Source organism: Electrona antarctica, assembly GCF_951216825.1.
Source record: "Electrona antarctica genome assembly, chromosome: 19".
NCBI classification, from domain to species: domain Eukaryota; kingdom Metazoa; phylum Chordata; class Actinopteri; order Myctophiformes; family Myctophidae; genus Electrona; species Electrona antarctica.
The window spans coordinates 9,498,752-9,521,790 of record NC_136800.1 but is presented as its reverse complement, the minus strand read 5'-3'; the positions used below and the strand labels follow the sequence as shown (position 1 = coordinate 9,521,790).

At 43.6% G+C, this 23,039-nt stretch overlaps 1 protein-coding gene across 3 annotated transcripts in view; it reads right to left on the bottom strand.

Moving 5' to 3' along the window:
- The window catches only part of egfra (epidermal growth factor receptor a (erythroblastic leukemia viral (v-erb-b) oncogene homolog, avian)), an 81,833-nt gene that overhangs the window by 23,529 nt on the left and 35,265 nt on the right, over positions 1 to 23,039 (bottom strand). For all 3 annotated transcript variants that reach the window (XM_079488729.1, XM_079488727.1, XM_079488728.1), the window contains exons 2-8: positions 6,620 to 6,771; positions 4,423 to 4,609; positions 3,840 to 3,971; positions 3,644 to 3,712; positions 3,017 to 3,135; positions 2,243 to 2,384; positions 452 to 565 (exon numbers count right to left, since the gene is read on the bottom strand). In XM_079488729.1, the coding sequence (XP_079344855.1) occupies positions 452 to 565; positions 2,243 to 2,384; positions 3,017 to 3,135; positions 3,644 to 3,712; positions 3,840 to 3,971; positions 4,423 to 4,609; positions 6,620 to 6,771 (915 nt within the window). The remainder of the gene's footprint in view (positions 1 to 451; positions 566 to 2,242; positions 2,385 to 3,016; positions 3,136 to 3,643; positions 3,713 to 3,839; positions 3,972 to 4,422; positions 4,610 to 6,619; positions 6,772 to 23,039) is intronic.

The window sequence follows — 23,039 nt, the reverse complement described above, 5'->3', positions numbered from 1 at the left end:
ACAAAAAACACTCCTTGGGCTAAAAACGGCCATAGCCACTTTGATGACCTCATCACATTTGTGATGACGGCTATGGCCGTTATTAGCCCAACGAGTGTTTTTCGTGCAAAACAACTTCCCAAGGGAATTGATGGTGATAGTAGACACCTTTATTTAGCTAAACTTTCCGAATTACATGCGGACATTCCGTGTTTTCGGCCCTTGCATATGAGACCCGAGTTCAAATCCCAGGAACGACATATATCTTACAGATTGCAGCTTTATTACTGTTCCCAGACAACCCATTGTGACAGCCAAGCTTGATTTATTTTTTTACCTAGTTGCGTGACTCTGTCTCTGTCGCACACCGGAAATAGCAAATCAACAGCGCAGCGCGCTGTGAGCTTGAAGATCGACAGTTTTGGGTACAAGTGTAACTCAGGTTTAATGGTGACCCCCCCCCCCCCCCTACCTTTTGGGCACAGTCCGTCACACTTTGTGCACTTCCTGACCCCTCCCTCGTCCACCTCGTAGGTGTTACCGCTGCATGTCCGCACGCAGGCATGGTCCGTCACGACGTAGTTGTCTGTGAGGAATCATAAAATCATAAAATGACAAGCTGAAATCATAAAATGACAAGCATGTTTACTTTAAATGATGGAGCACATAGATTTTATCTGCATTTCTAAACATCTGAGTTGCTCTGTACAGGAGGAAGGTCACAAATTATATTATATTGCAGGTAATATAACACTGACGAAACAGGCGCAGCAGTCGGACAGGCCGAGTTAAATTGAAAGAGAAACGGTTGTTGCATTAACACGCCACAAAACTCAATCATTTTCTTCTCCTTGTTTATCCAGTTTATAATTAACCCCTTTTGGACGGGAACGCATCCGTGTGGCTTTAGCTTTTAACCACTTTTAACCATTATTTCAAACATTAGCTGTTTTTTTTATCGTGAAAATGTGGCACAAATCTTTGAGTATAGTATAGTATTCTTTCCCAGTGAACGCTTTTAACTCAACTCTTTGTTTCTGGACGGGTCTCTGGAACAACACATTTAGAAATGGGGGGGTCTGCGGCCAAATATATATCATTCTGGGGGTCCTCGACATGAAAGAGTTTGAGAACCACTGATTTCTGAAAACTCATGATTTAGAAGACATTAATTTTGTAGAATCTGGTCTCAGTCCTAAATGGGTTAACCCATTTTGGGCGGGACCCCCTTTTGGTGTTAGCATTATGTTATGCTTTAGCTATTGAAAAATAGCAGATCTACAAGCTCATAGCGCGCCACCGAGTGGCGCGCTACGAGCTTGTAGGTCTGCTATTTTTTTTAAATCGAAGAACGACTGACATAGAAACATAGCTTTTTCAGAAAACTGTCAGGATGTAGAAGACATTTTTAGAATCTGATCTCAGGTCAGAATGGGTTAAACTAAGAAGGATCGACGACGACTGAATGTCTAACAGCCCCGAGGGACAACCTGGGCACTTGTTCAGCATTCCACAACGTGAAGAAAGCCCATATTCATGCATGATAGGTTCCATGTACAGTACGGGTGGGTGAAACCTTCCATGATAGGTTCCATGTACAGTACGGGTGGGTGAAACCTTCCTGATAGGTTCCATGTACAGTACGGGTGGGTGAAACCTTCCTGATAGGTTCCATGTACAGTACGGGTGGGTGAAACCTTCCCGATAGGTTCCATGTACAGTACGGGTGGGTGAAACCTTCATGATAGGTTCCATGTACAGTACAGGTGGGTGAAACCTTCCATGATAGGTTCCATGTACAGTACGGGTGGGTGAAACCTTCCATGATAGGTTCCATGTACAGTACGGGTGGGTGAAACCTTCCATGATAGGTTCCATGTACAGTACAGGTGGGTGAAACCTTCCTGATAGGTTCCATGTACAGTACGGGTGGGTGAAACCTTCATGATAGGTTCCATGTACAGTACAGGTGGGTGAAACCTTCCATGATAGGTTCCATGTACAGTACGGGTGAAACCTTCCTGGCATCCTTTCATTTCTCTCTCGGCTGTCAAGACAACAGCGCCAATGCATGCCTTTATGTGTGGTGATAAATACAATTCAATAAGTATAAGCAGAGTCCTTTCCTGGTAAGGGCCCAGCAAAAAATAAATAATAATAATAATAATAATAATAATAATAATAATAATATTATCATCACATTTCATTTTCATTTTTTTCATTTTATCAAACCGTTTCTCTGATGTGTGTTGGTCTTACTTACGCGGGCAGCTCTTGACACAGGTGGCCCCGAAGTTGTACTTCCCGTGCGGGTTGGGCACCAGCTGGTGCAGGTTGGGGTCGTAGCGATTGAGGAACGGGCAGGAGTCTTTGCAGGTCCCGTCATCCTGGAAGTCCCGGCAGGCCTGCGCAGCACAAACAAGAACCGTCCGGTACACTGGGACCATAACAGAGCCCCCACGCTAATGATAACACCGCATTCCTTCATTCTATCATGCCCTTAAATCTTAAGCCTAGCAGCTGTGCAGAAAGCAGAGATTTTATACACGATATTGAAGGGTGACTTCAGAGATTGTTTCACCTGAATCCCAACTTTCTAAGGTTGATGCACATTTCCCAGCCTCTTTTAGAGAGCACATGGGCGCATTGTATTGTACACATTTTCACTTCTCCCTTCCCTACAACAATGTGAGAGGACTCGGGTTTAAAAACCAGCTAAGTTGCCCCTTTTAATCGGCGGTACAATGGCATCGTAGCTCGGACTATACACGCAATGTGCTTTTGATCAGAACACAGCGTGCGAGGCTTCTCATAAAAGACACGCAATGGAAAAAGATGGCATGCCATCATGCCAACGCGTGTTTGTGTTTGCTAACAAATGAGTTTGGTTTTTTGGTTTCTTTTCCTCCCCCGGAGCCCACTACCCCTCCCCTTCCATCTCCCCATCTCCCCATCTCCCCGTCTCCCCGTCTCCCGTCTCCCCCCCCCCCTAGAACATCATGACCCGTGACCTCGTCCGGAGGCATTGCTTTCTCACCAGACAGTCGGTGGGTCTTGGTCCCGTACATCCGGCAGCACAGTGCTCGTTGCAGCAGTCGCTGGGCGAGGGCCCCTTGCACCTCTTGGAGCACTGCTGCGCACAGTTGAGCTTTGTCACTGTCGACGACACAGACAGATAGATACGCCTCTGTCAATGTAAACCGCGACAGCAGGCAAATGGCTTGGGGCCATATTCATGCGGCAGCCATTTTGCTATTACACCATGATAATATTTGATCATACGATAATAGGTGAGAATTGTTACATTCTTTAATGTAATTTGTAAGAATCTTTCTTTTTTTTTTTTTGTGATGCAACCATGTGTCTGGGTCTGTCTGTCCAAGCACGAAAATAGCGTTTGTTCACCACCAAGTGTCACTGTTGCACAGCCTAACAGACACAGACACAGACACACACAGGCCAGGGAGGAGGGCTTGTACAGTACAGTACAGTACAGTACAGTACAGTACAGTACAGTAAAGTACAGTACAGTACAGTACAGTACAGTACAGTACAGTACAGTACAGTACAGTACCACAGTTAACGTGTGAATATGGTCACATTTGTGTAAATTATGTGTAGATTTGTGTAGACAGAGAGGGATAAACACAGCCAATCAACTTACACTTCTGGCAGTTCTGAGGTCCTGGTGTCCAACATGAGCCGTTAAAGCAGCTGGAGTGACATCGTCGACCTGCGCCAAAAGAGAATTGATCAAAGAACGTCAGGACGTCAATGTTCACTTCAAACCCTTGATCAATAAATGCACTGAAGTGGTATTGCTTTGTTCTCGTGTATGCGAGTCAGATTAAAGTCCTTACATAGCGGGTTACCGCTAGCCTCCGGCAGCTCCATGTTCGGCTTACTGTCTCCGTTCACAATATCGTACCACTGTATTGTCTCGACGTTGCACAGCCGGTTGCCTGTGAACTTTACTCCTCCTTTGAGAATTTCTGAAACAGAGAAGTCATATTTCACTATATAATATGAGGCCACAGGGCGGGAATCCCTTTTGGTGTTTTAAGCATTATGTTATACTTTAGCTATTGAAAAATAGCAGATATACAAGCTCATAGCGCGGCACCGAGTGCCGTGCTACGAGCTTGTAGGTCTGCAATTTTTTTTCTAACATAGAAACAACGGTTGTTCAGAAAACTGTCAGGATTTAGAAGACATTTTGTAGAATCCTCCTCAGGTCAAAATGGGTTAAAAAAGGAAAACAACATTAGAACAACACACACCTGGCAGGCTGGGCTGCAGCCCATCTGTTTGGTTCATTGTCTCCGCCAGACCCAAGAAGGCGTGGCGGAGACTATGTTTTGCACGCCCGACGGAGCTAAACTGTGCCTTATACAGATGATAAATTAATCGGGTCATTTGAGAAGTTGTGTGCGGAACTCTGACCTGTGAGGTTGTTCAGCGGCAGCTCAGTGACGCCTTGGTCCACGGATCTGTTGTAGTTGAACAGGACGGCCAAGGCGAAGCCTCCGTCGTACAGCGAATGGCCTCGGATGATACGAAGGTTGTCCAGGGGGATCCTAGGAGCCGTGTTGAGGGCAATGAGGACATAACCTCCCACTTCCTGAATTGACTGTAGACAAAAGGAATGACCATAAGAGAACGTGGACTTATAGGGTAGGCAATTATAAGCTTTTAGCTTCAGCCTACACCTTTTCGGGCCACTCAAGTGTCTGTATAATGTATTATGTATTGTTATACATGTGAAAGGTCCGAAATAAACTAAACTAAAACTAAACTAGAGTCATTTTGTTGTGTGAATTGTAATTCATTGATGTTTTTCATCATGTTATGCTGCCATGTTTTCATGTCTGTTCTTGTCGAACAGCTAATGCATGATTCTTACCAACTTTACTGAGACCAACATTACTCCAGTCAATTTGTAATATTTTCATTACCAATTTAACTGTACATTTTTTTATATTATTATTATTATTATTTTATTTTTATCTTTTATTCCACGATTTGTAACCTATTTTTATCACCAATTATCAGTTATCTAATGTAATCCTGGGCTCTACACTCCCTCCGCCAACCTGGGGAGAGCCATGGCCTGACCTCATGCTTCCTTCAGTGCATGAGCATCCAAGCCGCTTCTTTTCACCTGACAGGGGGGAGTTTCCCCGGTTGGACGTAGCGCATGGAAGGAACACGTTATTCCAACCAGTTTCCCCTCCATCAGGTGCCCAGGCTGGCCAGGGGGAGGCAGTTTAGAGACCAGGATTACTGCATGTTTTTTGTGAGGGTACCTACCCTAGGTTGACACGGGGAGAACATGCAAACTCCACACAGAAAGGCCCTTTCGCCAACCCCACCCAGGGTTTGGGCACTAATGATTCGCGGAGGAGAGAACACGCCCCCAGCGCCCACAGCGCACCCAGCAGGAATCGAATTCAGGACCTTCTAGCAGTGAGGCGACAGCGCTACCGACTGCGCCACTGTGCCCCCCCTCATTCGGATATTATTGACCGTATATCAAGACACAATAGCGGCCTTAGCGGAGGCCTGTGCTCTACTGAGTGATTTCGAGTTAGATTTATAAAACTAGTTAGGTACACTGCAAAATCATCAGTGTAAAAATGGGAATATGACTCAGTCTACACACACTGCGTACTACTACTAGATTTACATAACCATTTCTACGAGTGTGTTATTTTAGGCATCCTCGCCCATGTGTGTCCTTGTCATGGCATTTTACGATGTAACAATATATAATAACCATTATTCACATGTCATGTGCTTACAGAGAGAGTTCAAACAAGGTTCCAACCAGAGTGATATACTGTAAAACCCCACGGCCTTTCATCTGCGGAGCCGAAGCAGCGAGAGCTGTGAGTCCTACAAGCACCACAGACTTCATTCAGACCACCAAGCGTGGTTTGTTAAAGCAGCCAGTTTGATCTCTTTACCAGCTGTCGTGTGATGAGCATGTCTACCGCGCAGTAATGGTTTCACAGTGGTGTGTAAAGTAACAGTACATTTACTCAAGTAGAAGTACTGTACACAGTACTGAGGTTACACTTTTGAGGTACCTTTACGTTACTTTAACGTAAAGGTTTAGTATTTCAAAATGTCTATATTTTTACTTCTACTCCACTACATTTATTTGAAAACTTTAGTTACTAGTTGTTACTTTGTAGATTTGGATAATTATTACAAAACATGCATTAACCACTTCATTAACCTTAAATACATTTCGGCCATTTTGAAAATCGCAGATCTACAAGCTCACAATGTGTCGCGATACGACGCATTGTGAGCTTGTAGATCTGCGATTTTCAAAATATTCTCAGACATTTGAAAACACGAAATGGGACATTCTGCATAACTAGTGCGTTCTACTTTTGGCTCTTTACTAGGGGTGTAACGATATAGTAACTGTATCGAAATATCGATTTTAATTAGTATATCAATATGTACAGTAAACAGCAAATATCGTATCGTATCATTTGACTTTGTATCGTATCATTTTACAATGGAAATAATCAATTTAATCAATACTTTTCCATTGGAGAAAATAAAACGTAGACTCATATTCAGGCCAATTTAGGGTACTTTTTGTCCACCACTGTCTCTTCTTTACCCTGAGGAAGGACAGGTCGTGGTAGTCCTCCGTGTACGTGACCTCCAGGTTCTCCAGGACCACGGTGCAGTTGCTGTAGGTCTTCACCATGTTCAGGTAGTGGTCGTCTTTGGTGCTCAGCAGGTTGAACTTGTTGGTGATGCCTTGGCATACTGTAGGGACAGCAAGAAGAAGAAGAAGAAGAAGAAGAAGAAGAAGAAGGCAAGTGAGTGGTCGATATCGGTGAGAAGATCCATGACTTTTCATTTCAAATGAATTGCATTCAATTCAGCCATTTTGTTCTCAGACGTTTTCATGTCAAGGACCCCCAGGATTGATGTAATGGATTTGGCCGCGGACCCCCATCTGAAAACATTTTGTGCCACGGAGTATATATATAGCTATTTTCTTTTAAATGTTCTCTATTTTTTCAAATGTTTCAAAATAGCCGATCTACAAGCTCACAACGTGTCACATTGCAGCACGTTGTGAGCTTGTATAGATTGGTTATGCCAAAGGCAAAAAAAAAAAGGATCAAGTGATTAAACTGTGATTAAACTGTTACTGACTTAGCTATAGGAACCCCCTGGAACAACCCCCCCCAAAGATCCCTGGGGATCTCCGGACTGACTTAGCTATAGGAACCCCCTGGAACAACCCCCCCAAAGATCCCTGGGGATCTCCGGACCCCACTTTGAGAACCACAGGAGGAACCCCCTGGAACAACCCCCCCAAAGATCCCTGGGGATCTCCGGACCCCACTTTGAGAACCACAGGAGGAACCCCCTGGAACAACCCGCCCCCCAAAGAACCCCCTGGAACAACCCCCCCCCCCCTAAAGATCCCTGGGGATCTCCGGACCCCACTTTGAGAACCACAGGTCTGCGACGACATGATTACATCACAAATGTATTTGTAAATGTGAACCGATTGGCAAAAGAACATTTCGCCAGCGGCCTGACACCAATCACAAGCTTACCTCATTTATTAACCTAATGAACGCGCAAGGGTTTCTTTTTTGGGTGTCTGTTAAGAAAGGGTCTGTGCAGTCATAGCTTGGCCTGCTTTCAGTTGAGAATAGCTGATCTGGATTTCATCTAGAGTGGGAATGGAGTCCCAGTGAACTGGAGTGCTTGCTTCACTTGCCTGTTCATGAGTCAATGTGAGCAGGCTGTATTTATACTGGCAACGGGGCTGAATATTTCCACTGCGATTCAAGCTAGTTAAAACAACCGCTATACAACCAACTTCTCCAAGTCGTGTCATTTCTGAGAAAAGGACTGTGTTAGTCGTAGATTCCATGATATCCATCCGCAGCATATGTTCACTTTACTAAGCTCCGGGTCCTTGAGAAGAAACAGCATTTTCCTAAGGGATTATATCACAGAAACGTGACCGAAATAAGAGTCGCACAGCTTTGTTGAAAGATACCTCGATTTTAGGACAAATGCTTGACAAAAAACACCAAATATGTTGGTGCTTCTAACTGCCAATACCAATGACGCTATATCGACAGTGTACTACATACGCCTACAGTTATACACTGATAATATTCAGACTATCTGGTGTTACATAACAAAGCGCTTGGATAAGAATGATAAGTACAGAGGACACGAGAGGCTCGTTCCCAACGTAAAGCAGCCCATTAAAGCTAGAATGTGTTTCTTAAGAAAGCAGGTCGTCTTCCTGTGGTTCCTTGTGTCCTAAGCTGGCCAGACAGGTTCTGACTGGCACCGTGAATGACTCGCTCAGTCAGCCATCTAGAATGTTGGGCACCTCCACGCACACGCACAGTGCCACGCACGCACACATACTGTACACACACACGCACTGACGCACATACATGCAGCCGAACACAGGCACACATGCAGGCAGGCACACACACACACACAGTAGAATATCTATATAATGAAACTATGCATACTGTATACACTATATAGTGCTATGTCTACATAAAATGCTATCTAAGTTAGATAAGTTGAGCCTTTGCATACACCTGTATGGTCGTCGGGCTAGGGCAATATGTGCTACGGCAAGTGTTCAAGTGTTCAATTTGAACATTCGGGACAAAAGCATTGTTCCTCCTGCTATTAAATGGTTCCAAAAGAATTGCTGTAATACTAATGACTGTTGGTAATGCATTCCTCAACGTGTTGGCTCATGAAAGTAAAGAAGCCCACAGCATGCCAATATACTGTAGGATACACCAGTACCTATAAAAGGACACACCTAACGCCACAGTACTTTCTTTACATGGACAGTTACAGAACCTGCACATAGCATTTCTTGGGGGGAAAAAAAGAAAAGACATTTGTGTGAAGTGGCGAGTCACGAGTGAAAGCCAGACGTTGGGAGGGGATAGCGCCCCTCAAAAAGAATGATGACAACAACAACACCCGTACTATGAATCATCCCATCGAATGCACAGAAATTACAACAACAAAAAAGTCCCCCCATCGTTTGGGGTCAGATTGGATAATTCGAGCAGTCTGAGGAGCTGAGATTACTCGAATTACTCACCAAACCCGTCCCCATGATGTAATGCTGAAGCTTCCTCATTCGATGGGGGGGATTCATACAACAGCATACATTTTGTGAACCTCAACTGAAATTAGTTAGTAAAAAAACTAAAAAACGCAAATGTCATAACTATTTTCATTCCATAGGCCCTACGCTGGGGTCAATATAGGCGAAAGATTTCAATTTTGTCCTCCAATATATATATATTTTTTTTTAAATGAAATGCTTGAACAGGGCTTACGTGGTAAATGTCCTTTTCCCACAGTGAGGGTTTATTAATTTGTTGTTTTGGGGTTCACATACATAATAAACCAGCATAAAATCGGTGAGAATTAGGCCCTATAACAGCTGTCTCCCTTCCTCACTCCCTCCCTTCCTATTCCTCGTCCTCATTAGCCGGGCCCCGCGGGAGCACCCTGACATGAACCCTGCAGCCCGGCAGCACATACAGGCAGACTGTTGGACAGCAGACTGGCCCTTTTAATTAGAGCAGGCATGTAAGATGAAATTAGCAGCTGTAATTGTTACTACGGCCCGAGAAAAATGTAACACAAACAAAATGGTTGTCATCACAAAACAGGCACACATTATTTTAACCGCTTTAACCCTGGCGCCACTGTTTTTGGGGGAAGCCATTATAAGCGAAAGAACTTCCTGAATTACCCTTTTTTTAGGGGCACTTTTTAGGGGCGCTTTAGGGGCCCCTCCTATATACAGCTTTTGACCCCACACGTCTCAATATTTGCCACTGACAATGAAAGGAGAAATTAGGTCAAATGTCCGCCAAATATGACGTACATTTGTGGCAACAAGCATTCTGATTGGCCAGTATGAGATGATGCATGATGGTGTACGATGATAGGAGCGCCCCTCACTTCACACAGGTGTGATTGTTTACTGCAACATGCTGTGATCTGCTATGCTATTTTAGCTTTTTGAGGTGCGCTAGCTCTTCCAATGCATGGCTTTTGAAGGTTACATCATATGGCAGTCCATGGGACTTTTAATGTTTGTTTAGAAAACTTATGACGTAAATCGTTTCATGCCAGCCAAGTCTATGGACTTTAATGTTTGTTTAGGGCAGTTATGACGTAAATCGTTTGCCAGCCAAGTTTATGGAGTTTAATGTTTGTTTTAGGGGTTGTAAATGACGACGTAAGACATGTCATGTAGCCAATACAAATACTTCACTTCACTTCACTTCACACAAGTGTGATTTTTGATTTGTGATTTTTTTGTCCTTAACTCGTGGTCACATTTGCCATTGACAATGAAAGGAAAATGTGTGTCTGAACAAATCGGCTTTTTGTGGCAACGCAAACATTAAATGTGTGATTTTTCATTTCAATCAGGCTGGTAATACCAAAATACACCTAGAGAACATAGACCTACATCATATGACTTCAATATTTGAACAATAGCAAATACATGTCATAGTTAATTAACTAGTAAACCTTCTCATTTCAGTTTATGATGAGCTTATGATGAGCATTTATGACAGGTGATAGCAACAGCACAGCATAATTAACTCAAATTAACCCATTCAGGACGAGAACCCCTTTTGGTGTTTTAAGCATTATGTTATACTTTAGCTATTGAAAGATTGCAGATCTACAAGCTCATAGCGCGGCACTGATAATGATACTGATGATATTTGCTTCTGGGTGGGTCACTGGAACAACATATTTTCAGACGGGGGTCGGCAGCCAATTACATATAGTTTTTGGGGGTCCTTGACATGAAAATGTTTGAGAACCACTGACATAGAAACATTTAGAAGACATTATGTAGAATCGTCCTCAGGTCTAAACAGGTTAACCCATTTGGGGCGGGAACCCCTTTTGGCGTTAGCATTATGTTGTGCTTTAGCTATTGAAAAATAGCAGATCTACAAGCTCATAGCGCGCCACCGAGTGGCGCGCTACGAGCTTGTAGGTCTGCTATTTTTTTTAAATCGTGAAAATAAGATTTTTTTTTAAATTTCGACGTCAGGCCTAAACGGGTTAAAGATGGGAGGTATAATATCCTTGAGGATGTGGCGCCTGCCGTCTTGTGCGACACGGGAAAACACTGTGTTGCTCAAGAAAAAGCCTCGCATTGTAAACACACTCTCCTGTATCTAGCTTTTGATTTCATCAGCCCTTTTATGACCACTGCAGGTGGTGTTCCAAATGACCTGATTTTTACACACATGCCATAAAGCCACTTCCTGCTCAGGATCTCCAATGCAGCAGAAAGAAAGATCTCATAGCCGCACGCCCGGCCAAACGCGCTTACGCTGTGTCAACACCGCCAGCATTGTACCGTACTTATGATGGAGAGAATCGTGGCTTAATGAATACCATATTTATCTTTCAAACAAAAATGTCTTTGTGAGACAATGAGCTACACCAGGAAAAATGCCAAATATGTATCTTTTCTTTGACCTTGTGTTACTTATAAATTGCTATTGTATTGTAATATTTCTTGAGATTGTATTAAAACCAAAGAAAGAACGAGTAAAGTTAAGTTTAATCTTTTGCACAATGGAAAATAAACACCCACACCTCAACCGTGGGAACGTCATTTTTCCATAGCATCTGGTTCCATTTTGACTCATCCTCCCCAAAACGTGAGCATGTGCTTCTTCTATACACCTAAAGACACAGGAGTGTCTCTTATGATGATGTAACCCATAGTGTGACAGAGTGTCATTACTGATTGCTTCACTTCCTGCAGCTGCACTGTCGTCACACAGTACGTCCAGGAGCAAGGGAGGTACCTGGCATGTACGTGCTTGTGTGTGTGTGTGTGTGTGTGTGTGTGTGTGTGTGTGTGTGTGTGTGTGTGTGTGTGTGTGTGTGTGTGTGTGTGTGTGTGTGTGTGTGTGTGTGTGTGTGTGCGTGCACGTTTATTGATGTGTAAAAGTGACCGAAATGAAATTCAATTACTAAGGTATATTTCTATTAATAATGATAATTTGAGTATTTGATTCATTTATTTTATAATATTATAATACATTATTCTGACCTCTCATGTGCACATGGGCATGCCTAAATGTGTGTATGTGTGTATGTGTGCGTGTGTGCGTGCGTGCGTGCGTGCGTGCGTGCGTGCGTGCGTGCGTGCGTGCGTGCGCGCGTGCGTGCGTGCGTTTGACAAGTGAGTGACACCCACTTGGAGAGGCTAACCTGTACAGAACATTCCCTGGAAACAGCAAAGACTCGATAAACCCGGTCATTAGTCATCTAAGCTCATTGCCGCGTGCGGTCACATATCGCTCGTTTGATGTTTACTTACAGACTAGCGTTGGAAGTCTTGGGCGTGTGGGTACATTTTTCATTTCTCGAGGCTATGAGATATGTGTACGACCTGACAAAAGAAAACTACCTAAAGCCCTTTATGTGAGATAATCAGCTCATTATCCGACTCCAAACATCATTCGCCTAGAATGTACTGCAACGTGCGTTTATTTCTGCTTTACAAAGGGAATTGTATGGCTGAATATACCCTACCAGGCGAAAACAAAGAGCCATGATTTTAATCTGTTAATTCATCCCAGTGTACACACACTGAGGCTCTGCTCCCATTGGATTGTCAGTGAAGCGGTGGTAAACTTTGCCTGAACTCTTACATCTGAATGAGCTTTATATTTCGTTATCAGCTACTGTAGCTATGAATCATAAAATGTCCCAAAACGACACCCTACTACAGTAAGTACGGTGACCCTCACTTCCGAGATACTTGGAATGAGACTTGAAAAGCTCTTCTGTTTGTTTTTGTTTTGTGTTTGTACTGTATTATGCAAGACACTGCAGATTGTTCAGTAATACGGACTATGCTATAGGGCTGAGGAATTGCACTTTATGGCTAAACCCGTGTAATGACTTTCTCTGGGTTGGACAATGGACATGGCTCCACTACAGTCTCTCTTCCTCCCTTTAACTGCAAATGCAATTCAATGACTGTGCCAAGAGACTGCTAATCACATTCACAGAAACCCTATACGTAGTTAAAGGGACGTAAACTATTCTAATTGATACCTTTGTTTATTTATTTCTATGTTTTAAGTGAACACAGTGAAACATCTGTTATAACTCAATCTAAGAGTGCACTTTCAGTGACAATGCAGTACTAGTACAGTAGTAGTACAGTAGTAGTAGTACAGTAGTAGTACAGTAGTAGCATGATTTCCCATAAATGAGAAATTAGGTCAACTTAACCCATTTAGACCTGAGACCAGATTCTACAAATGTCTTCTAAATCCTGAGTTTTCTGAAAAAAACCTATGTTTCTATATCAGTGTTTCTCAAACTATTGCATGTCAAGGATCCCAAAGATTATATGAAATTGGCCGCCGACCCCCATCTGAAAATATGTTGTTCCAGGGAACCCCCCAGAAGCAAAGATTTGACTTACCGTAAAATCTTTCGCTCTGAAAGAATATATATTCAAAGATTTGCAACATTTTCACGGTTTTTCAAAAATAGCGGATCTACAAGCTCATAGCATGGCACTCGGTGCCGCGCTACGAGCTTGTAGATCTGCTATTTTTCAACAGCTAAAGTATAGCATGGTTCCCATCCTAAATGGGTTCAATTATAATGGCAATTTCAGATCCATTTTCACGGCATGTTTATTGAAACAGAATCTAGATGAGAAGGAGGGGGGGGGGGGGGTATGTTTGTAGCAGTCCGTGCTTTAGTTGGCATCGGCACAACATTTAGGCTCCTTGGGGGAGCATTGGCTTCAAGTTTCCAGAGGCTGAGATTTCAGAGCTGCATAAATCTCCATGGTCTAGTATCAGTGAATAAAAGCACTTCCTGGGTTCTCACTGTGCACCTACTTCATCCTGCCGTGCTCCCCGATAGCCTGAGGCGTGGGATCACATCTCCTTAAACTGGATCATTTTCAAGGCCAATGCCTTCGTATAATACTGCAGCCGATACGCTGCTGGACGCAAGAAAACGTGTGTTCGGCAAACGCAACAGAGCATCTTTGTGCATGAACAACACATGCTTTGGAGTTATACAAAGAGCTGGTATATCCTGCTCTTTTGTACGTTTGCTCCAAAGGAAGAGGCGATCTTCCTTTGCGTGGGAGATGCATCAATCCCTCAGAGAAAACATCTTGGGGCCTCTAAAAAGAAGGGGAAAAAAGGGTGAGCAAAGGGTAAAGGATACATCCTCCCCCCCCCCCCCTCTCTCTACCCGAGCGAATGTAACAACCCTCTGACATCTCAGGAAGTTGGTCCTTGCATGGGGTCCGTCACAGACGACTACGCATGCAGCGATGCTAACCCAGATGCTAGCAGTTTGTTGTCTCCAGGGAAGGGAGACAGGAGAACGAGAGAGAGAGAGAGAGAGAGAGAGAGAGTTTAGCTATCCCAGATGTTGAAGGAAGCTACTTCTTGCCTCAAGCTGTGGTGTCAAACTGCAGACATAGCCTCTGGCTTGACCTGCTAAAAGCTTAGGAAAGTGACCAAATAAAGACCAAAAAGGCCCATGTTTACACTCTCCTCCTGATGAGTGCTCTCCGTCTCTCTCTCTCTCTCTCTCTCTCGCCGTCAGTGAGACACTCCAGATACCTGAAGCAGGGTCCATCATAATGTTTACCTTCCGCCCCAGCGTGGGGAACGGCGAGCTTGTATGTTCCGTACAAACACACAAGACTGTGTGCCCTCGCTCGCTCTGCACCCAAGGTTCAGCCTTTCTTCCAAGTTGCGTTAATATCACCGTGACACCCAGCTATGGCTAATACTGTAGGCTACATTCTTTCCATATAACCACATGCAGAGTTTTATACAGTTATTTATGATGCTGTTGTGCTTGGGACAAACATGTAGCGGTGTTCATGTATAGTCACTGAAGAGACGCCTCCTTCACTCCTGTGAATGGCTAACATACTAAAGATTCAGTTCAATGATGCCTTAAGGTGGCCTTACACTAGCCGATAATCGGGCATTTCTGACGCTCGGGGGGTGCCCGACCTCTCAAAGCGTGATCGGGATCGGCCCGATCAACATCAAGAATGTTTGATATTTGCTCTGCCCCGCTCCGATTATCCTGTAGTGTGTGGTGCTATCAGATTTCAGATTGAAAAAAATCGGCTAGTGTAAGGCCACCTTTATAGTCAGAGGATATTAATCAAATCTGGGAATACATTTCTTACCAAGGCCATAGCCGTCATCACAAATGTGATGGCCATGGCCGTTTTTAGCCCAAGGAGTGTTTTTCGTGCAAAACTAATGCTAGGAATGGATTCAGAATCATGAAAACCCCCTAGTTTGACACGTCACATGCTACTTAAAGCATAATGAAATTTAGAACATTTTGCCTTATAATGGTTGTTGATGGTACCCCAACTTTTAGCAGCTGTCAAAAATTCCCTTAGGGTGGTTGAATAGAAACCAATGTGGGATATGTTAGTAGACAGACCTTTACAAACACATTGGTGAAGAAATTTCTTGGTAAGAAATGTATTCCCAGATTTGACATTATACTGATAATATTCCCTGACTATTAATTTCCTAATAATTATATTCTGGAAGAGAAAAGCACCCGAGGTGATAGTTGGATGCTTTGGCTGAGCCAAAATTAGTATCAATTATGGGTCACAATAAATGATTCATTGTACTTGATCAAACACAGCTGTGCCCCTAATACTCGCCAGCTACAACCAAAATTCAACGGGCCCTAAATTATGTCTTTGAAGCCAATTTTATATCATTAGCTGGATAATTCTCTTGCATGTCCTGTCGGAAAGTCCATTAGTGATCCAAAAGCCCCCTCTTGTTGCCCAAACTCTCTCACACACACACACACACACACGCACGCACACACGCACACGCACACGCACACGCACACGCACACGCACACGCACAAACCTCTGCACACACAGCCCAACCCCATTTACTTTCCAATAATGCACCCACCATCCTCCCGAAAGAAATGCTCCAACATTCAGCCCACTTCCTCCTTTAAATCCAGACATTCTCCCTATTGTAACCCCGTCCAACCCAAGAAGAACCACCACCCCCTCCTCCTCTCTCCTCATCTCGTATCCCTGCTAAAGCCATACTCCTCTTCAATCCCACAGGAAGCAGAAGAGGAAGGCTGGAGAGGGAGGGAGGGAGGGGGCGGCAAAACACACTGCTGCTGCTGCTAACTCACTCCTCTGCCCCCCACCACCGCCCCCCCCCCCCCCCCCCCCCCCCCCCCCCCCCCCCATTTCACCGACGGCCTTAGAGCCATGCGTGGAACTGAGGAGAGAGAGAGAGAGAGAGAGAGAGAGAGAGAGAGAGAGAGAGAGAGAGAGAAAAAACCAAACCACAGGCAGAGAAAAACCTACATATTTCACACATCATTCCAGTAGGAGAATGCAGCTGTGATTTGGGATTCCCCTGTTGGTTTAAGCATTCCCAGATCTGGGCCCACAGGTCGGAGCGCATCAACACACAGCCTGAGATAACGCGGTCACTGGAACCCTCTCGCCATTTAAAAACACAAGCGATATAGAAGAAGTGTCCTTGACAAAAGCCTGAAGTTTTAAGTGCTCTTATTTTAGATGGATTGCTGACACGCAGGGCTTGTTCCGATGTGGTTCGACCGTCTAAACCGCGGTGTCCTCGGCCAGCAAAGTCTGGAACAGCCTTAGTCATATCCTATGCTTTTTTAGACTCTTTACGAAGAGACAGGCCCCATAAAGGGTTTTTACTTAGTTAGTAAACTTCATTCTGTTACTCAGTCCTTAGTCACCATCCGATGCGAACCCCTCTGGCTTAACATCACTGGGGCCCCGCAACCATGATGAGTAGGTTCCAGCTCATCTCCCCTAGCTGCCCTGGAAGAGAGAGCGAGGGGTCTGAGGGACAGAGGGAGGGAGGGAGTACAGGGAATTAGCTTTCTAGAACTGACGAGCTCCTCGGAATTAACAATGCTGTGAAAGGGGATTTGGTTACATTTAGTCTTGTATTTGCCAATAGTGTGACCAATCTCATTTGCACAGAGAAGCTCAGAGGAATTTAGTTATGACTTGCCCGATGACACATCAAACTAAAATGCCTGAAATGCAATGGGGTGCCAAGCACTTGAGCCCCAAAGAGTAACTAGCGCTTGGCTATAATCTTCTTAATATTTTCAAAACAGTCCTGTCTCCGGCATAATTGTGTGAACAACATGGCCTGACAAGAAGAGAGAGAGAAAAAAAGGGGTCTAGTTTTTGCTTCAAATTTCAAACCGCAGCTCATATTGCATCTATTGTTAGCAATAGCATGAGGGGCGTTATCCTCTTCCTGACCGAAAAAAAAAAAGAGACATCACACATTGTAACAAAACAATGCTTTGGCTTGTTGTTAGAGCTGATGCTGACTGTGGCGGGTTGTTTTAAGACCGCCCCCTCACTACAGGGACGGAGAGGGGTCTCTGGCTGTCTTGTATCAGTCATCAAAGGCACCAGGCTTGGCAGCTCAGGCCCCTTTTCTCCCTATCAGCTACAGGGCCGAACACAAGAGCCCTGGCAAAGAGTCAGTATGTGTGAAACATGCACTGTAGTACAGACACTTACACTCATGGCTACATGAGGGAGTGGACAATTAGTGTCAAAAACAGGGTCTGACCTCTGAAACCCCTCAAACGCAATAGTTGTTCATCATCCACATGCAAACTAAAGTAACCCCTGCACAAAGACAATGTGGCGTATAGTTCCTTGTCCTCGCACGGTCAATTATACCATAGATTCAAAGTTAAACTACATATCGGAGCCAAAAATAACGTTTTGGAGTTTCATGAGTCCATCAACAGATGCATGCATACATAAGATGTCCTGAATGGCTTCAGTACGGCCTCATGGCACCGGCCGCTGTGTTGTTGGACGCATCTGTGCTTTGGATAAGTCACTGCACAGATGTAATGATGGATAAGTCACTGCAGATGTAATGATGTTTCCTGCTAGAAATGCTGGATGTGTTTGAGTGTCAATTGCCTTTTTTTCTTTTCAGATAACTGATGGGTGCCAAAAAATGTGTAACACAGACTTATATGGACCGTCCACACAAAGCATTATTTGTATAAAATAAAATGTGTAACACAGTCATAAAATGTCATAAATGTCATAAAATGTGTAACACAGACTTATATGGACCGTCCACACAAAGCATTATTTGCGACGGTAGGTTGCATTTACTATGCATCTCCCGTCCGTCCGTCTGTTAGTTAGTCACCCACGCCTCCATATATGGTCACGCCTCGTGACATCACGCTTCCATATATGGTCATGCCTCGTGACATCTAGTGACATCACGTGACATCATGGAGACCCTTAGATCTCAATATGGCCATCAACTCTACATCTGACCTCAAACTGGTTCCTGTTCTGACATTCCATATGTTGATCTGACCTCATCAAACCCTGTGTACTCAAGTCAAGACACGCTCCATATATGGCCAGTACAGAATTCTGCAGCAGTCTGCCGTCACCCAGGCGGATGCGTGCACGCGACCTAGGTCGAGGTTTCTTCTCGCCATCAGGGCGTCTTACTGGTAACTGTAACTATAGATATTGTTTTAAAAGAATCGTTCTAACTCAAGTGTATGACAGAGGTCCACAACTATAACAACAGTGGTGAATAATATACTGTAGGGACGATGTGAAAGTTACATGTTACAATTATTGTGGCAAAAAAAATATTCAAAACTTAAAATGGCACTTTAGTTAAAGGAGCATTCAGTGATTTGGATGATTTGGAAAACCACCCAGTCCGCCCCGGTAACAAAATGTGCACATGCACGCTCTACAGTGGGGGGAAGTGCAACAGGCCAACAGCATGTGCACCAAGGCCCGCCCCCACTCGATCATGATTGGAGGAAGGCCCCACTCATCCTGATTGGATGAAGGTTTTGCCACCCGCCACCAAAACTGAAACTAGGGTTTTTTGACCCCAGGGGCTCACTGGGGACAGGGAGGAACTCCTTATATGGTCAGCACACTCTATAGTAGGGAGGATTATCCAGAAAAAAAGAAAAAATAAGTGATATTTGAATTAAGTCAAATCACTGAATATACCTTTAACCACTTGAAATAATAGCATTAATTCTGGACCAATACTCTTTTAAATGTCCACAATACAATTATTTGTTAAAAAAAACTATTATCGTCCCATCCCTAAAAACTCTGCCTGAACGACAAACAAAAAGGCCATAACCATTTGTTTTCTTGAGAGGGCCACCATGCATACTTCAAATACTTCACGCTTGACTGTTGGGAGGAAGCAATCAAATTTGGCGGTCTGCTTACATGTCCTTTGGCCTTTAAAATCCCATTAATCGTGGGCATTCTTAATCTTTGGAAAATATTCTGGGCATGATTATTGAGATAATACCTTGATAATACCTAAATACAAGTATTCATATTAAAAAAAGAAATCTCTATAATCAGCTCAAGAAGAGGTTGTTGATTCAGTGGATATAGCCTATACGTCCTATAATCCTGAATCCTTATTTCCTGGCATTAGTTCAACTATCCAATCTAGAGTACTTCTATTCCCCAGCTCAGATCAGTTTGGATGTATGCAGTTATGCACAGAGCAAGTGTATTGGCTATGGACTGTGTTACTGCCTTGCTTGGTAGTGAAGTCTTGCTCGCTGCATGGGAATATCCTGCATTTTGTGCCTGGACACTCATGATTGCGTGGGCAGTCGTGCAATGAACGATCAGGCCCACTTTCTTTTTGTGGAAGTTAAAATGTTGCCAGTGGTGCATGTGGGATTCCTTGTTTTTACAGGCCTCTGGATCCAATTATGACAACATGCACGGTAATAAAAGTTGCTCTCTGCTCAAGGTCCCACCAGGAAATTAATTTAGAGTGCTGCAAAGCATTCGGCGTTGTTGAAATGTGCCAGGCAATTAGCAAGAGGTACAACAGTGTGTGTACCTACCGTGTTCACATTATCCTATCATTGTCTCAGTGCGGTTAACAAATCACCGATCAGCTCATTCATCCGTGACTGAAAGTGTCAACACAATATTAATATGCAACGTTGCCATCCCAAAAGGACAGGGATCAAGCTTTTTTTCTTTTTACACTGATTATGCTGTTCAGGATTATGGATTGCCCTTCACCTTCATGAGGTGATGTAAGCTTATTAAAAGAAAGGACCAAACACAGAGAGCCAGTGCAGACCCCTTCTTGTCTTCCCATAACTCTTCCATCATGATGTACTACCAGCTACCGTGTCATTCCAGCTGCAATTCAAACTGGCGTTGGTCACAAGGAGGAATGCTTGTTAATACCTCCGTAGCATGCATATATATATTTATTTTATTTTTTTATATATTGTTTTATATATTCTTTTCTTCTTCTCCAACTTTCTTTTGATTCAGGTCCTGCTATGCTGGTTCTGAAGACAAACCTTTGAGCAAATTAATTATCTCGTCTCTTTTAAGACAATTCTTCAGCAATGGTTTTTTGAGTGGTGCATGCAAACCACTCCAACAACTGGCTTTGTACCCGTGTACCCGTGTTTGTACCAAAAAAACGAGCATGGTTACTATGGTCACTGACATTACTATGGTCACTGACATTACGTCAGACCACAGCTGATCAGGCTATATAAGACCTTGCACCACTCAGTTCACACGGGTGTGATTTTTTTATTGTCGGGGCTTTGGTCAAATCTGATTAATTCTTGTAGGATCAGACGCATGAGGTAAAACACAAGTCAGAAATACCACGTAGAATTCTCTGCCCCCCCCCCTCCCCTCCATCACATTTGCCTTTCACTCCAGTGTTGACACAGGGCCGTACAACAAAGTCACTAAGGTCGTGTCTACGCTGCACATTAAGGTCAGGGAAGACAGATAAGCCTCTGTCAAGCAGTCAACAAAGCCCTGAATAAAGAATCCTTTGTCCAAACACTTTGGGTTTCCATGGAGAAGAGGCTATACATTCAACGTGGGGTATGGAGTTCTTCTGAATGCTCACCGATTTGTATTTTGTTTTTTGCGTGCGTGCGTGCGTGCGTGCGTGCATGCGTGGGGGGGGAGGATTCTTTTGTTGAAAAGAAAACATCAATAACTGAATTGTCTGCATGTTCTCAATCTCCCTTCATTTTCTGTTATTCTTATATTCAGTAGCCAGACTACCATTATCACTACAACACAAGCATGAGATGTGGATCCAAGCTTTTATTCTTGGCTCTGAGTCTCCAGCTTGTTAATGTTACCCAAAGATGTGACAGGGAGTCCCACTGGTCTAAAAGCAACCTAAGGGGCATAACAGCTATCATTTGACAGGTGGTTTTGTTTGTCTCTGCATGCTTTTCATGTGGAAGTCTGCATTATGTTAATGTATTCCCCCATCAACACAAAACACAACAACACTGACTTAAGTGAAAGGTTGAATTTTTAACAGTTTGCTGGATGTTGGCATGCCATGCAAAGTGGTTTGACTGACTACAAGTTATAAAGTTACAGAACGGCTGGAGCCGTTAAGCTTTTCTTCACAAAGCCCTCTGCATAGGGAAGTTAATGGCAGCCCTCACTTAATCCCTAACACTTCTGTTTCTACATAGCTGCTTGTTTATATTCGCAACGGTGTAACATTACAACAGAACAACGAGAGTTAGTATAGACCTTGATGGATGCGCCCACCACACCCATTGCAATGGGGCATGTAATGCCTCCATAAAGGCATTAAGAAAACACAGTAGCAAGAGAGGTAATGTTACTGTAGGTAGGTGATGAAAACGGGCGGACAGGCCTGATCTGGAATACCTGGAATGGTTTACAAACTGTTGAATTGAATAAACCGAGTCTTTCAAGCGTGCCTTGATGCTTTCATGTTCATTCAGCGTGGCTGCTAAAACGAGCATCATGTTTAACTAATTTTGGGCGGGAACCCCTTTTGGTGTTAGCATTATGTTATGCTTTAGCTATTGAAAAATAGCAGATCTACAAGCTCGGTGGCGCGCTACGAGCTTGTAGGTCTGCTATTTTTGAAAAATCGAAGAACCACTGACATAGAAACATAGCCTTTTCAGAAAACTGTCAGGATGTAGAAGACATTTTTTGAATCTGATCTCAGGTCAAAATGGGTTAAGTAAATTCAAATCAAACATTTCAAACTGTATTTTGTAAAGGATTTCCTGTAGCTAACAAGTACCAGCATGAACCCCACACAACGCTGCAGGTTACAGGTACAGGGATAGGGATGCGTCAGCAGCAGTATGATGTGAAATAATAATAAAATATGACCCGACTTGAGGACATTTTAATCAGGATGTGAAGCATTAATCTTCTCCTCCAAAGTGGAAATTAAACATGATCCAGAATCTCCACACAAATAACGGCAGGGAAATTAATCTACATTAAACACGGATAAATTAACTCTAGAGGCTCATAAAGGCCAATGGCATACCACTAGCAGTCCGTCAAAGCTTAAATGCACCACTTAGTTTATAAGGCCAATGGACAATTTACAATTTAGGCTTCCTGGACCACACAGGAAGAGGCTAAATGTTATTAGGGAAGCAAGCCACCACCCTTTCAGCCAGTATATTCTCCTGGAAGATTCTGGAATAGAGGTTTGTTTGTGAAGCCATTGTTCTCTTCCCCGCGGGAGATTCGTCTTTGGCTCAAGTATTGTTCCAACAGTGCTGCTCAGTAAGACCTGAGGGTATAGGGTTATTGCAGAAGACACCACACCTAGGTCTTTAGTGTAATTGTGATAAACTAACTCTACAAAATGGAGACTACATTCTCGCGGCACCGTGGAGTGAATAGTTGTGTTTTAAAACCCATTTAGACCTGAGAACGATTCTACAAATGTCTTCTAAATCCTGACAGTTTTCTGAAAAACCCCATGTTTCTATGTCAGTCGTTCTCAAACATTTTCATGTCAAGGACCCCCAAAAATATATGTAATTGGCCGCCGACCCCCCATCTG